This window comes from Pyrus communis, chromosome 7 (assembly GCF_041283825.1).
Source record: "Pyrus communis isolate YQ-2024b chromosome 7, ASM4128382v1, whole genome shotgun sequence".
NCBI lineage: Eukaryota > Viridiplantae > Streptophyta > Magnoliopsida > Rosales > Rosaceae > Pyrus > Pyrus communis.
Window position 1 is genome coordinate 21,073,805 of NC_142571.1, and position 16,850 is coordinate 21,090,654.

The 16,850-nt window shown below is 37.7% G+C and overlaps 2 protein-coding genes across 3 annotated transcripts; one reads left to right on the forward strand and one right to left on the reverse strand.

Annotated features, from left to right (window-relative positions):
• Positions 1-216: 216 nt before the first annotated feature.
• Positions 217-4,069, reverse strand: LOC137733887 (GRF1-interacting factor 3). Its single transcript, XM_068473090.2, has 4 exons — positions 3,688-4,069; positions 1,577-1,653; positions 1,118-1,202; positions 217-1,035 (listed from the first exon to the last, which is right to left on the reverse strand). Exons 1-4 carry the CDS (start codon positions 3,763-3,765, stop codon positions 652-654), a joined length of 624 nt encoding a protein of 207 aa, XP_068329191.2. The 5' UTR covers positions 3,766-4,069; the 3' UTR covers positions 217-651.
• A 5,735-nt stretch (positions 4,070-9,804) lies between these two features.
• On the forward strand, positions 9,805-13,478 carry LOC137734125 (putative protein S-acyltransferase 12). Of its 2 annotated transcripts, none has more exons than XM_088696511.1 (7): positions 9,805-10,320; positions 11,425-11,674; positions 11,793-11,884; positions 12,183-12,309; positions 12,388-12,473; positions 12,791-12,856; positions 12,947-13,478. In XM_088696511.1, the coding sequence occupies exons 1-7, from the start codon at positions 10,132-10,134 to the stop codon at positions 13,061-13,063; spliced, it is 927 nt and encodes a 308-aa protein (XP_088552637.1). In that variant the 5' UTR covers positions 9,805-10,131; the 3' UTR covers positions 13,064-13,478. The 2 variants fall into 2 exon arrangements, with proteins under 2 accessions (XP_088552637.1, XP_088552638.1); XM_088696512.1 differs by having other exon boundaries at positions 9,836-10,320; positions 12,455-12,473.
• The last annotated feature ends 3,372 nt before the right edge of the window (positions 13,479-16,850 follow it).

A 16,850-nucleotide genomic window follows, 5' to 3' on the forward strand; every position in this document is an offset into this window, starting at 1 on the left:
ACTACCTTCACATGTCGTGCACATGTTTTTATTTAACAAAAATTTAGATGGAATGAATATAAAACTAACAGCATGAGGGAAATCAGCCAAAAAAAATAGTTTTGAGTCCTTAATTTTCCAATTAAAACGTTTAGTGAGGAATTCATAAGCTAAGTGAAAATTCAGAAGAAAAGCAAACAGTTTACTCAGTTGGCGAATATATGAAGATACAAAGCCTTCTAAACTTCAATCAAGTTATTTTGGCTAAGAAGAATTCGTACACACAAGCACCGAAAAAACCGAAACAAAAGCCAAGAACCTAGCAGCAAAACTTGTAACAGGATCAGAATTTGTGGCGCATTGCTACATGCATTTTATGAGTTACAAACTGAGACAGACATTATGTGCAGAACACATGCTTCCATCCCTAAAGCACTTGTGAACTAAATCTGTCTTCTCCCACCACTTGTTTCATCTGATGCCAAAATCCAGTGCATGCAAACGGACTTACAACACAACTCGTCTACCTAATCGCTTAAAGGCTAAAGACCTGACAACTTTCGCTGCTTCGCTCCGATCTGTCACGCATCACCGAGCACAGCAGCTACTTTAGGAAAACACCTACTATCAACAGACACATGTTTCCATATGCAATCATCCATAAGGGCCAATTCACTTGCCGTCCTGTCCATCACCATTTCCATGCCCACCGGCTGAGGTCCCCTGGCCATCACCACCTGCCCCAGACTCAGAGGCGTCTTGCTTGCTTCCTCCACGCCCATCATTTGGGCCTCCAGCTGAATTTGGGCCACCACTACCACCACCATGTGTGGCCTCAGTATGAAGCATGGAAGGCATGCCATTAGGCCCTCCAGGTCTCATTCCCATTTGCCCTTGCATGGCTTGTTGGTGCTGCTGTGGATCGTGCATTTGATGCATGTTATTGAACTGCATCGGCATCTTTGGGGAGAAAATACCCTGTTGCTGAGCCATTGCTGCTGCCTGAGGATGTTGCATGTAATACCCCGCCTGTTGCATTGCAGGATGTGGGGCCATCTGCAAGTGTTGAAACATAGATGATAAGCATGGATAGAAAAGACGAATCAGTAAAACATCGAGTCATGCTTACTACTCCCACCTGGGGAGGCGCAGCTGGTGCCTGTGGTTGCGCATCAGCAATTGCTGCTAAATACATCAGATTCTTTTGAAGCAGAGCCTGGTACCTAAATCATCAAATTTGCAATAAGAAAAGTCATATCCAAAAATCATAATAGGGAGACTGCCATGAAATGAATGGCCAACGGTACCCCCTTCCATATCAATAAATGTGTAAAATCAGTTTAACTAATGCAACAATTGCAATACTAAACAAGTTCTTAACATTAAGGATCTTATTATCAATGATACCAATACAAAACATGAGGCTAGTTCTAACTTATAAGAGACAAGTGCAATCAATTGTATATACAGCCCCAGCATATAACTAAAAACATAATTCACACAAATGCATGTGTGGTGAGAGAGAGAGAGAGAGAGAGAGAGAGAGAGAGAGAGAGAGAGAGAGAGAGAGAGAGAGAGAGAGAGAGAGAGGGTTTACTGAGCACACTCAGCAAGTTTTCCAAGATTTTGATTATCCAATATTGCCAGAATCAACTTTTTGTTGTCATCAAGGTACTGCATCAAGAATTTAAAAACACATTATAAATAGATACTTTAAATTCCGATGCACATCAAGTGAGATCCAATAGCATACTTAACAATCAAGGTGAATATCCAGAAATATCAACAACAAAATAACTGTACCACATACAACTTAGATCCACGTTATATCAACGGTGCCAGTAATTATCAGCCTATTATAAATTCAGGGGAAAGTAATTAAAGCTATTAAAACCATACATGAAGAGAGCAACATTGTACATGATGCGAAAAAAGGCTACAGTCATCCTAAAATCTGAATATGACAAGTAACAACATAAGATACTATCATCTAATGCTGGCAATGATCATCGTATGTCTTAATTCTTCGTCAATTTTAGGTTCAAAAAAGCATAATTGAACCTTTCAAATGAGCTTCTCGCTTATATGGAAATTTTTGGAAAAACATCAACCTTATCTATGACTTTATCCAACTACTCACTAGCTTAGGGTTTCAGACAATGAAGATTTGGGAGAGAGTAACTGAGCATAGATTGAAGCAAGAAACACGGTCTCAGACAATCAATTCGGGTTCATACTAGGGCACTCGATTATGGAGGTAATCTATCTCTTACAAAAATTGATGAAATAATATAGAGGCATGCAAAAGAATTTGAACATGGTCTTTATAGATTTGGAAAAAGCGTATAATAAGGTCCCAAGAAAAATTCTTTGGACAATTCTAGAGAAAAAGGAGTATGAGTAGCACATATCCAAGTAATAAAGAATAAGTATGATATGTATGATGGAGCAAGGACTACACTAAGAACTCATGAAGGACAACTGAAAGCTTTCCCATAACCATAGGGTTACACCAAGGCTCAACTTTAGGTCTTGCCATTTTGCATTGGTAATGGACGAGTTAACGATACATATTCAAGATGATATCCCTTGGTATATGCTTTTCGCAGAAGACAAAGTGAGTGCTGATAGATGAAACGCATGTGGGAGTAAATACAAAACTTAACCTTTGGCGGGAGGTGTTAGGAATCTAAAGGTCTTCGTCTAAGTAGGTCAAAGACAGAATATATAGGGTGCAAGTTATGTGGGAATGGGGTTCCGAATGAGATAGGGGTGAGGATTGGAGACTAGAAAGTACCGAAGATTCGAACCCTTCGTTATTTTGGATCTATCTTGCAAAAGAAAATAGAATTGAATGGATATCCCAATCATAGAATACAAGCTAGATGGATGAAATGGAAGATAAGATAAGAGAAAACCGGTTAAGATGGTTTGGACATGTGAACCGAGGACCTACAAATGCTCCAGTTAATGCGATTATGAGATTGAGGCTCGGGGCAAAAGGGGTAGATGAAGACCTTAGAAGACTTAGAGAGAGAATTTAAGAAAAGATATGGAGTACTTGGAGCTATGGAATACTTGGAGCAAAACCGGACACAGTGGTGTTCTAGGATTCATACAGCTAACCCCACTTAGTGGGATAAGGCTTTGTTGTTGTATCAAGAATCCTGGTCTCGTAAATAAGAACAGACATCTTAGGTGACAAGAGAACTATATCATGTCTGCCTTGATCTCCAATTCAGGGGAGACTGGTAACCAGTGAAACAAAATCTGCACAGCAGTAGAGTAACTAGATAGCTTCTCAACATGAAATCCAGTGGCCAGAAGGCTGATCGAGGGAAAAATCTTAACAGACATTAAATATTGAGTTAATATTTGATTTCCGTCTGCATAGACGCTGCTTACAATATGAATCAGTATTCTTAATTTCTTATTGGTTTCGTTGTTCTCTTCACAGTCTCAGCCAACAGTAGTTCAAAACTCTATAAATGGTCATCACCTATGATACATCAGTCACCACTATACAACAACAGCGGGTCTTATCGAATTCCTCCCTAAATATCGTCAGCTAAAGGGCTCTCTTATATGCAGAACAAAATTTAACAAATTTTATTCAAGTAATCACAACTAACATAACAAAAAATTAAGGAAAAACCCAGAAAACAATTAACAGTTAACAGTTTCAAATAAACAAGGGAAAAAGGGTACCTTCTGAATTTGCTCGGTGGTGATGTTAGTGGGAGGAAATGAAGGCATGACGGGGATCATTTGCGGTGGCTGCTGCATCTTTTTTTCTTCCAAAATTCTCTCTGGTTTGGGGAATACAAAACCCTAACCCTAAATCAGCCCCCAAAAGAGAAACAAAATCAATTAGAAGCAGAATTAAGAGGAAAAGGGACGAAGTTAATGGGGTTGAGAGACAGAGAGAGACAAGGGAAGGGCGGTCGAGTGAGAGTAGAGGAAAAGGGGAGGTGGGAACAAAGATTTTGAAAGCGGATTTAGGGGAACATCTTTTCGGTTTTCGGTTTTGGATGTCGACGAGGTTTCTCGACTTTTAAAGACAAAATAAAACAAAAAATAAAAATTCTTTTATAATTTCTACATTTATCGCTTTAATAAGCTAACAAAAATTACTCATGTTAGAGCACTTCCAGTGTTGGAAGCCTCAGGACAACTGCTCATTAAATCCCCTCAAATGAATAGTAACTATCATTAATAAATAATAATTATCTTTTGCATCTACATCTCTAAATTGAATAGCTATGGCAATAGGTAATAAAATATTAGTATTTTTTATTTTATAAAATAATAAAAAATAATTTTGTTTGTAATTGTAGATAGGATTTTTAATCTGTCACGTTGCCCCACGTGTCATTAAATAAGAAATTACAACTCAAAATATTTGAGAAAATATAAAATTGTGGTGTAAGGTTGAAAATAATGATAATATATTTATAGACAAGGTTCTATAAAACGATAGGCGCTAGTCGGGCGGTGGGCTAGCGCCTAGCGCCTAGACGGATTTAGGTAAATTTCTTATATATTTGTTGACCCTAAAAATTAAAAAGCCTACGCGACGCGCATGCCGAATAACTAATGAGCTAACTACGTCATTCGGTTGATGCGAGGCGTGCCAACTCGTCGGCCGAGCTCGGTCGAGGAGTAAAATTTGTTGATGTTGCTTTGAGCGCGCTGCTGACTTCTTAATCTTTCAACTACAGCCGAGGAAGGAACAAGTCTCGACCTTTAGGTTCTCGAGCCTGAAGACAAGGCTGCTCGTTCTGCGAAGTTCATTAATCGTCAGTGCCGGCTTCGGTCACAGTGATTATATTTGTAAGAGTATAAGCACGTCGAATTGACACCAAATTATATAGACACAAGTACTCAAAGGAGATGTATGTCTTAATGGTAAATGTGGTTTGGCCGTCAGAATGCCGAACTCTGAAACTCACTTGTGAGTATCCAATCCTAAAATCACTTGGCGTTCAATGTGCCGAATGTCGTAACTTGTAACACCTTACTTCGTCGAGAAGGCTAATAAGATGACCTCTGCCAATAAGGATTTGAAAACCCTTCTTAACCGAGACTTGGATAGGTAACCAGTTGGCCTCGACGCAGTGTTACTTATCCAAACTGAAGGTGCTCCTTAGTCGGCTGATTCTACGGCAACAATGTTGTTTATCCAAATTGAAGATGTTCGTTGGTTGCCTACACAGTGTTGTTTATCCAAACTAAAGATGTGTCGGCGGAAAAAGAAAATAAAAAAATCTCAAGATGTTTGAGAGGTTTGCATAGGGCAATTGTGTGTTGAATTAGAGAAGAGTTGAATAATGCACTCTGCTCTCTATTTATAGCAACAAATCTTCCTTACAATCGAGTTGAAACCACACTCGGACTAAGACTCCTTATTCTGATCTGACTCTATCTCGACCAATCCTACTCTTATTAGGATTTTGAACTCACCTCCCTTTTTAAGCCGTATCCATTGCTGGTCGAGAATCCACATTGCATTAGGACCCCTTATCGTACTGGGACTTCGACCCATCACTCCTTCTTGCAATAGGACTCGACCACCTTCACTGAACAACCCAGGACCGCTAGGCAGCCCATAGTATACTTGGAAAAGCCTTGGGCCGAACATAAATCTACACTCGGCCTGATAATATTATTTTGGGCCCAAACAATATTGTATGAATTAATTAAATTAACTATATCAGATGTAAATGATTATTGAATAATATGTTATTTCTTATAGAAGAACATACAAATGTTATTTCTTATTGAATAATATGCTTGCGTAGAAAAAAAAAACAAAATATTATCTAAATAATTTATAATTTATATAACATACATATAATATAATATACATATATATATAATATAATTTACATATATATATATAATATAATATACATATACATACATATATATATATATATATGTATATATATATATGTATATACATATATATATATATATATATCCTAAACTTGTAAGTGGGTGATGACATATAACATTTATATAAAAAGCCCACGCAAGTGGGTGGTCCTTAGTTATCAGTCATCACCCTTCAAGTAGTAGTTGTCCACCCTGTTTCACATCACCCAAGGTAGACCTCAATCATCACCAGCTTTTTACCTTGGAAAGTGAAATGTCATTTGTATAACCTGTTCGTTTCTTCTTTGCCTTTTCAGAACCTCAAAATTGGATCTTTTAGTCTCTCTTTCTCTCTCTGCACTCTCTTCCATCACCTTCGTTCTTCTTCTTCGCCCTTTCAGAAGAATCAGAACCTCAAAATTGGATCTCAAATCCAACTTGCACCACCATATAATGAAATGTTTAATAGTCTCTCTCTCAGGGGCTCTACAAAATTGCAGCGAGTTTGGGATTTGCAGCGAGATTCAAATCGCCTAAACTGCCGCCTAGCGAGCGCCTATGCGGCAGCCTAAGTCCTGCCCGCCTAACTAAACGTTTTGGTCTAAATCAGGTCAGAGCTCCACCGCCTAGCGCCTAGGCCGATTTTTAGAACACTGTTTATAAAAAAATTAAATCATTTTTTTTTCTTTTATATTTTTTCTGATTTTTTTATTAATTTTTTACATTTTTTTATTAATTTTTTACATTTTTAATTAATTCTTTACATTTTTTTTATTAATTTTTTTATGTGGCCAACGTCATCCTAACGTCAGCCATGCATCAGTGCCCTCAGGCACTCGGGTCGTTGATTCATGCCTCCCCTCTCCCATAGGCCCGCCCCTAGCCCAATTGGTCGCATGGGCTGGAGCAAGGAAGGTTGGCTATTGGGTTTTTTTGGTCCCCAGTCCATCGGGCTATACCCTCCGGTGGACTTGCTCTTATGTACTAGAGAATCTACCACTTAAAAAGGGAACTCTCTATATTCTTTGTCACTTTCATGTTTTTGACACAATGCGTTATAATATTATTACGGGAACAGGCGTTAAACTATGAGTTGACATAAAATTCATGTAGAATTGTACTTTGAGAGAGTTCTCATAATATTTTTGATAATGATGTTGAACACTAATAACTAACTATTTAATCTACTAACAGTAATAAATTGTATTTATGTGTCCATAATTGGTACTTAAATTGTTTGTATTATAATTGATTGTGTTTGTAATTAAGATTTGATCGTGGAATTGGAAACCATCAATTTAGCTCAATGAGAAAAATCCAAATCTTCAATCTATTGAAATTCTCATTAAAAAAAAACATTTCTAAAAATATAAATAATTTACCTTTTCTGCCATCTTTTTTTTTTTTTTTTTTTTTGTCAGAAGATAGAATTTTATTGGTTTAAATACGAGTAGTTACATTTGCATCTTCTACTAAAACATTAAAAAGAAACTGTGGACCTTTTCTGCCATTTGACTGTGAAAATATTTTAGTATAAATAAATTAATTAATTTTTTGTTCAAAAGTATAAAGAAATGATTTGTTTGTCTGAGAAAGAGGAGAGAGAAAGAATGAGAGAATTGAAACGGTGGAATGAGTTTGTGACAAATCCTCCGACACGCCCAAAGTACCAAAGGATCAGGATCCTCTCCTGAGTAAAGGGTGAGGATCCTTTTGACCAAACTCATCGAACCGCTGAAATTTTAACTAACGGTTACCAACAAGGCCTCTAAAAGTGATCAGTTACTACTGTTGAAGTAAAAGTCAGAGGAGAAGTCGACTTTTCACTCAACAAAGTCCCTCCCCACTTCCAACTTCAAATCTCGGAACACTCCAATCCTACTCCGAAACACCTTAATCTTGGCTCCTAACATCTGGAAACGCCTGTTCCCATCACGAACCAGGTGGCCAATCACCCTCCCCCAGTTCCCAATCGGCATATCTCGGCCGTTCCGAATCCCAACCAATCCCTGAATGAAGATAAACCTCTTTAGGCTTTGCTTTGGGTTTTTTTGGCCCCCTCTTGGGCACCCAAGCTGCTCCATGGTGGGGTGCACTTGTTTCTATCTTTCTTCATCATCGTAATGTTCCATATTCTGGTAATTCTCAACTTGTTTAGTCATGGATGCTTCAACTTGAGAAAATATAAAATTGTGGTGTAAGGTCAAAGATAATGATAAGATATTTATAGACAAGGTTCTAAAAAACGCTAGGCGCTAGTCGGGTAGTAGGCTAACGCCTAGCGCCTAGGCGGGATCTAGGCAGGAGCCTAGGAGAATTTAGGTAAATTTATTATATATTATATGAATTAATTAAATTTACTATTTCAGATGTAAATAATTTATAATTTATTTATATAATATATATCCCAAACTCATAAGTGTGTGATGACATATAACATTTATATAAAAAGCCCACACAAGTGGGTGGTCCTCAGTCATCAGTCATCACCCTTCAAGTAGTAGTTATCCACCCTATTTCACATCACCCAAGGTAGACCTCAGTCATCACCAGCTTTTTACCTTGGAAAGTGAAATGTCATTTGTATAACTTGTTCATTTCTTCTTCTTAGCCTTTTCAAAACCTCAAAATTGGATCTTTTAGTCTCTCTCTCTCTCTCTCTCTCTCTCTTTCTCTCTCTCTTCGCACTCTCTTCCCTCATTTTCGTTCTTCTTCTTCGCCCTTTCAGAAGAATCAGAACCTCAAAATTGGATCTCAAATCCAACTTGCGCCACCACAGAATGAAATGTTTCCTCTCTATCTCCCTCCCTCACTCCCTCTTTCTCTTTCTCTTCGCAGTCTCTCTTCCTCTTCGCACTCTCTCTTCCCTCATCTTCACAAAGACAAGCTGCAAAAATTCACCGAGGGTTTGCAAAATTGCAGCGAGTTTGGGATTTGCAGCGAGATTCAAACCGCCTAAACTACCACCTAGCGTCGCCTAGCCCGCTTGGAGAGCGCCTAGGCGGCTGCCTAAGTCCTCCTCGCCTAATTGAACGTTTTGGTCTAAATCGGGTTGGAGCTCCATCGCCTAGCGCCTAGGCCAATTTTTAGAACATTGTTTATAGAAAAATTAAATCATTTTTTTTACTTTTATATTTTTTTAAATTTTTTATTTATTAATTTTTTACATTTTTTTATTAATTTTTTTATGTGCCCGATGTCACCCTAACGTCAGCCGTGCATCAGCGCCCTCAGGCACTTGGGCCGTTGATTTCTGCCTCACCTCTCCCACGGGTTCGCCCCTAGCCCAATTGCCCACATGGGTTGGAGCAAGGAAGGTTGGCTATTGGGTTTTTTTGGCCCCCTGTCCACCGGGCTATACCCTCTGGTGGACTTGCTCTTATGTACTAGAGAGTCTGCCGCTTAAAAAGGGAACTCTCTATATTCTTTGTCACTTCATGTGTTTGGCACAATGCGTTATAACATGATTACGAGAATTGACGTTAAACTATGAGTTGACACAAAATTCATGTAGAATTCCACTTTGAGAGAGTTCTCATAATATCTTTGATAATAATGTCAGATACTAATAACTAATTATTTAATCTACTAACAGTAATAAATTGTATTTATGTGTCCATAATTGGTACTTAAATTGTTTGTATTATAAGAGCGATTGTGTTTGATAATTAAGATTTGATCGTGGAATTGGAAACCATCAATTTAGTTCAATGAGAAAAATCCAAATCTTCAATCTATTGAAATTCTCATTAAAAAAAATATTTCTAAAATATAAATAATTTACCTTTTCTGCCATCTTTTTATTTTTTTGGGTCGAAAAATAGAATTTTAATGGATTAAATTGAGTAGCTACATTTGCATCTTCTCCTAAAACATTAAAAAGAATTCTGAATCTGACTGTGAAAATATTTTAGTATAAAGAAATTAATTAATTATTTGTTCAAAAGTATAAAGAAATGATTTGTTTGTCTGAGAAAGAGGAGAGAGAAAGAAAGGGAGAACTGAAACGGTGGAATGAGTTTGTGACAGATCCTACGACACACCCAAAGTACCAAACTCAGTTACTACTGTTGGAGTAAAAGTCAGAGGAGAAGTCGACTTTTCACTCAGCAAAGTCCCTCCCCACTTCCAACTCCAATCCTACTCCGGAACACCTTAATCCTGGCTCCTAACATCTGGAAACGCTTCTTCCCACCGCGAACCAGGCGGCCAATCACCCTTCCCCGGTTCCCAATCGGCATATCTCTGCCGTTCCGAATCCCAACCAATCCCGGAATGAAGATAAACCTCTTCAGGCTCTGCTCCGGCCTCAAAGTCTTCGGCTACTTCATGATCCTCCTCGTTGCTGCCATCATCTCCGTCTCCTACTATACCGTCGTCGTCGTCACTTGGGCACCCAAGCTGCTCCACGGCGGGGTGCACTCGTTTCTAGCTTTCTTCATCATCGTAATGTTCCATATTCTGGTAATTCTCAACTTGTTCAGTCATGGATGCTTCAAGTTTTCTCCTTTTTTTTTCTGTTGTATTTAATTTTAATTAAAGGGTATTTGGAAAATTAGAAATTATAAACAACCCACTTTTTATTTTGCAAAAAGGATTTGTTTTTTGTTTTGTGGGTTGTGTGTTAATTCCAGTTGATTGATACGGTTAGATAGCGTTTAGGTACATTAATTAGACTGACAGCTGCTGCAATGGGCACAATTTAGATTAGTTTGTACAATTTACTAATTTAGATTAATGGATGAGCTTGAACGAAGTTGGTCTCGAATGTCTGACGAGCTAATAAGATTTTAATTTGAAATGAGACCCGAAATTTGGGGATACAAATCAAATATCGGGTTCAGTTGCTGGCTGGTTTACAACTCTTCTCAAAAACTTAGGTTAGTAAGTAGAGAGGTACATTTGATACTTATATCGAGAACCCGTGGGAGCTTTGAAGAAAGTTTAGGTTCCACCATAAAACCAATTGACAATATGGGGAGTAGCCCAACTCACTTATAAGCACTTGCAAGGTCTATTCTCTCATCAATGTGGGACGCTGGTAATATGGGGAGTAGCCCAACTCACTTATAAGCACTTGCAAGGTCCATCCTCTCATCAATGTGGGACGCATTCTCAACACGTCCCCTCATGTGTGGCGAATTTTTAGGCCAAACAAGCGGACATCACGAATTGGGTGACATGGAGCATGTATGGCCGTTGGGCTTCACATGTGGAGCAACTTGCTCTGATACCATGAAGAAGGTTTAGGTTTCACCACAAAACCAATCGGCAATATGGGAAGTAGCCCAATTTACTTATAAGCACAAGCAAGGTCCATCCTCTCATCAATGTGGGATGCATTCTCAACACGCTGCCATTGATAGATATTAAAGGAGTGAATGTTGATTCCTTGCCATGTAGAATTTTTTCAATCTTGTTATAGCAAACTTTAAAGAGAAAATACATTATTAAATAATGTTATTTGTTTATGACTTCTGAGAAAGCCAAATTGAGTAGAAATATTGATCTGAAAGAAAATTAACTCTTGTGTTTGGCCCTCGTTTTCAATTTGCATTTGTGTTGCAGCTTGTAATGTTACTGTGGAGTTACTTTATGGTAGTCTTTACAGACCCTGGTTCTGTTCCGGAAAACTGGAAACCTCTAATAGACGAGGAAAATTTGGAGGCCGGTAGTTCTCTGACTTTGTCAGAAAATATCGAACCCAAGGCTTTCACTTCAACACAACCTTTAGATGGAGGAGAAAGACGACCACAAGTACGGTATTGTAGTCGATGCCAAAATGGCAAGCCACCACGATGCCATCATTGCTCTGTCTGTAAGCAACTTTCTGCTAAGGTTGACGATATATATATATATTGTTTACATTCAGTGATCAGCGAAACTGTCTATTAAGTGATTAAGAAAATAATTTTGTTTTCTTATATGCACTGTAGGTCAAAGATGTGTACTTAAGATGGATCACCATTGTGTTTGGGTGGTGAATTGTGTTGGTGCACGCAACTACAAGTTTTTTCTTCTTTTCTTGGTAATGCCATATTCCTTTGCAGTCACGAATTAAGAACTTTTTGTAGATTTCCTTCCCCACCAAATTTTTTGTTCAAGGGCCCTAATCCGGCAGAATCTAGGGCTGGGAACAGTAGATGCTTGAGTTGTCTTTGACGTGTGTTGTGTTGGGGGAAGTGGGGTGGTAGAGAGAGCTGGGAAATGACAATATGAAATAAATACCTTCTGGCGTGCAAATAAATTAAAAGTGCGGATAATTGGCTATTTACTCTCCTTTTGGTTTTGCTCACTCTTTCCAGTTTCTGTTTGTGCCTTGAAAGCTTTATACATTTCTGGAGACGACGATGGATACCTTAGTTTTGCTGCCAAATTTTGTTGATTTTTTCTCTGACGCCAAGGATCATTCCGAATCTCCTGGCCATCTTGCAGTCATTTTTTTGACTTTTGGTAATATTCCACCGAGTAAATCATCGGTTCCACTTTCATTGTTTACGTGTTTCTTACAGATTGTTTACCTTGTTGCAGTGCTTAATTTAGCCTTTGCACTGAGTCTTCTTTGTTTTGTGGTTATGCATGGGTCCCTTCTGTCTAGCAACACCACTACAGTTGAGGTAATACACTCACCTGCTACTTTGTTTCTACTGTTTTTGAGATTTATGAACATTTGTGCAGCTTGCACTTATCATTTGAGACCTGAATTAATTTATACAGTTTCGCCAGTTGGTTATTACCTTCTGCTTGACTTTCTATATTAATTTTATGAACTTTTTTTTTTACATGCATTGTAAGATAAGAATTTGCTATAGTTGCCTAAAATGATCCAAATTTCAGAGTAACCTGAACCTACAAAGAATTATATAACGCCACATATTTATCATATCTTATTAGATCGTATAATTAAATGCAACCATTTGAAACAATGTTTCAGGTTCATGAAAAGAAAGGAACAATCAGATGGAAGTATGACTTGGGCAGGAAGAAGAATTTTGAGCAGGTGGTACTCTCTCTCTCTCACTCACTGTTTATGTAAGCCCTTCTTCCATCAGACATTTGATGATTCTTAACTCTTTTCCCCATCCTGTAGGTTTTTGGCACGAAGAAGGCACTGTGGCTCTTACCACTGTTCTCAAAAGAGGATTTAGACAACGTACCTGCTCTTCGGGGACTGGAATTTCCGACACTTTCAGATACTGAGGCTTGATGCTTGGTGAACTCCCATACTTTTACCTCCCACCAGCCGTTTAGATATTTTTATGGACTCATACATACTGGTCACTTTGGGTCTGAAAAGGTGTGTTAATTACCCCGTGTCCAATTTAGTCCACTTAGTCTTTGGTTAGGAGAGGATCTAAATTTGAGTCGTGGTTTTCGTTTTATATTTTTGAAAATTGAAGAAAAATTGGCTTCAGAAGGATCATCCTAACAGGAAAACTCAGTTAGCAACCCATCAATTGTTATACAAATTGTTTTTCTGCTCCATTTTTTGCCCCTCATCCAAACTATGTGTACCCCAATTTCTTGGATACGGGAAAGAAGCCGTGTTGAAGTAGTCGCGTCAAAGATATTATACTGAAATGTTCATAAATCTATATGGATGTGTAGCTTAGTTTGCCCTACCTCCTCAAATTATTCGTTGCCGGAAATTGTGATTTCCAGTAACTCATATTCACATTGCAAGGGATGTTCATGTGCGCTTGGGGTGATAATTTGGATGTCCAGTTGGCTGAAAACTGGGTTGATGTTCTCACCAAATATTTTCTGATCATAAATCAAGGCGAATGTGTGCACCACTAGTTAAAGGTAGTTTTGATTAACTTCCTCCCTCTCTTCTTTCTTTCAAATTTAACTGTTAATCTTCAGCAAAAAAATTTGCTTATTTTTAGCTACGCTCCTAGAATTTCATTTTGATCTCACTTTACCTTCTGTATCTCAAAAGTCATCACTTTATTCCTTGAAACTCAATTCGTTCCATTTGACTTGTGAACTCTCTCCTCCCTAAAACTTATAGGTCACTTCCTGAAACATATGTGGGACCTAACACACAATAAAACTGTGCCACATTTGCAATAAATTTGACTATAAACTTCGATTATGAATTAACATCTAACAATCAGAGAATATTAAGTTTAAAAGAAATTGAAGAGATGAAAAAAATGAAAAAGAAATTAATTAGCTTGGCACACTCAAATCAAATTCACGTAAGAAATTGACATATCGAAGGTAATGTGGAGCGCATTTTGAATTTTGTAGAGACGATTTTTAGGTTTCAGGGGGTAAAATAAGATCAAAATCGAGTTTCAAGAGACGGAGTGGTGTGAACCATAAATTTCAAGAAATAAAGTGATGACTTTTGAATTACAAAAATGAAATTAGATTAAAATCAAATTTAAAAAAGTGTAACTAAAACCAGGCCAAGCAAGTTTCAGGTAGCGTGAGTACTTAGTCCCAACTCTTGCAAGGGGACAGAGGACAGAGGTACAATATTTAAGTCTACATGATACGTGTTGTTTTGCGAGTGGTTACACGTCACGAAAGAGAAGATGCCCGGGAAGATTTTATATTTATGAGTATCAATATTATTCGCAACCATGCAATACTAGGGAAGGCAACATCTTAACCTCTACTTTTTTTTATAATTTATATAATAATGTTATTCTTACTATAATTTTATACTATATTTTTTTACCATCTTAGATGACAGATGAGTTGGACAACCACATCATCTAAATTAATTAACATTTAATTAAAATGTTAATCAATAATTAATAAAAATATTGTTAATTAAATAATGATTGTGGTATACGATGAGTCTCCTTCTTCCACCTAAGATTGTTTAAGTGTTTTAATTAATAAAAAATTGAAATTAAATGATGTAGCTTGTCCAACTCATCTGCCACCTAAGATGATAAAGAAATGTGGTATAAAATTGTGGTAAGAATAACATTATTCTAATTCAATTTATAACATAAACTTGATTCAAACAGCTCTCTAACCTTTTAATTATTTAATAATGAATCAATGATGAAATTACACCCACACAAACCTGAGACTTATCCCAACCAATCTCCTTGTTTCTTTCTGATTAAACTGATTACTAATGCTGTTAAATTATTTTTAAACTATTCCGTATAATCTGGGTTTTCAAACCCATGATGTAATCATGAAATTATATATACATGCAACCCACATTTGTTTGGGTACGTAACTGAAGTGAAAAACCTGAGTTCCTAAGTTTTACATGGTTTGTAGAGCATTTTTTGTCTAACGACAATGATCCTAGACCTTTCTTTTTCCATCACTGCTTCCATGGCTCAAAACAAAGATACTGCTTCCCCAACTACCAACCATATCCCTCACAACAACCCCACCCCCCCCCCCCCCCCCCACAAAAAAAAAGAGACAACCATTTCCATCCTTTTTATCCTCTATGACTATTGCAGTGCACATTAAGCTTGATAGGACCAACTACCTACTGAGATTGGCCTAAATTCTTCCCATCCTAAAGAGTAGGGATTTAATGGGATATACATGACCAAATGATCCTTACTTGGATCAATGGATCTTTAATTGCTTTTGTTTTGTCTGTGGTGGCAAGCAAACAGACTGCTCGAGCTACTTAGGAAGCTCTTGAGCAAAGGTATGCGTCTTCTTCACAAAATTGCATTTTGCTTTTAAGAAAAGAATTATTGCAAACTAAAAAGGGTGATCTATGTGTGGCGGATTACCTTGATCGCATGAATGCGATAGCTGACAATCTTGCCCTAGTTGGGCAACCTGTGAATGATGATGAAGTAGTTTAGATTGTGTTGAACAATCTAGGGTAGGCGTTTGAGATGACTATTAGTGTTGCTCAAACTCGTGACATACCCATTACTTATCCCACCCTTGAGGCATTACTGTTGACTACGGAATGCATAATGGCAGAGCAAAATCCTCCTGTGGTTGAGAATATTCATGTTAATCCATTCGTTGCTACAAGAGGCTGTGGTGGTGGACGAACTTGTGGCTCTGGAAGACATGGATTTCCACCAAATCGTGGTGCAACCTTCAACCAATGAGGTTATAACCCTCGTAACAACATTAACTAGAGTAATACATCAGGTAACACACAAAAAATTTGTTTCAAATGGTGATAGGATTGTGTATCGAATTTGTGGCAAAGCTGGGCATCCAGCACTTGATTGCTACCAAAGGATGAATGGTGCATATGAAGCCAGAATTGCTACCAAGTGTTTCTCAGCAATGGCGTCATCCTCTCCTGTCACTCTTAACAAGCAACCAAATGGAACATGGCTGCTGGACACGAGTGCAAATGCGTATATTACTCCAGAAATCCAAAATTTGGTCAATCCAAAGGGATACAATGGTAATGATGGTGTAAGGGGTGTAGGTAACGAATCTGTCATCCCTATATCGCACTATGGTTCTAATCAATTATATACTAATGCTTGGTCATTTGACATAAATAACATCTTTCATTGTCCCATTGCCTCCACAAATATTATTTCCACACATAGGTTTACTTTAGATAACGATTGCTACCTACTCATATTTCCACATTTTTTCCTTGTTAAGGACCTCAAGACCCGGAAGACATTTTTCCGAGGGAGATGTGAGAATGGGTTATACCCATTTCCAAGTGGTAGTGGACAAGTCAAATATCCAGTTTCAACCTTTGTGAATTAGAGTCTTAGTTCAAAAGTGGCATGCTCGACTTGGTCATCTTGCCAACTCAACAATAAAGTTTTAAATTTCAAATAAGTTGGTACCAATTCTTGGTACTTCAAATGTAATTTCTTTTTTTTTTTTTTTTTTTTTTCTTTCTTTTGAGTCGTGTCCTTTAGGAAAGAGCACTAGGTCACCTTTCAATGTCTTTGAGTCTGTTTTTCAATTTCCATTGCAACTTTTACATTCAGATGTATGGTGTTCTCTAATTATTTCCAATGAAGGTTTTCGTTATTATTTGCTTTTTGTGGATGATTATTCTA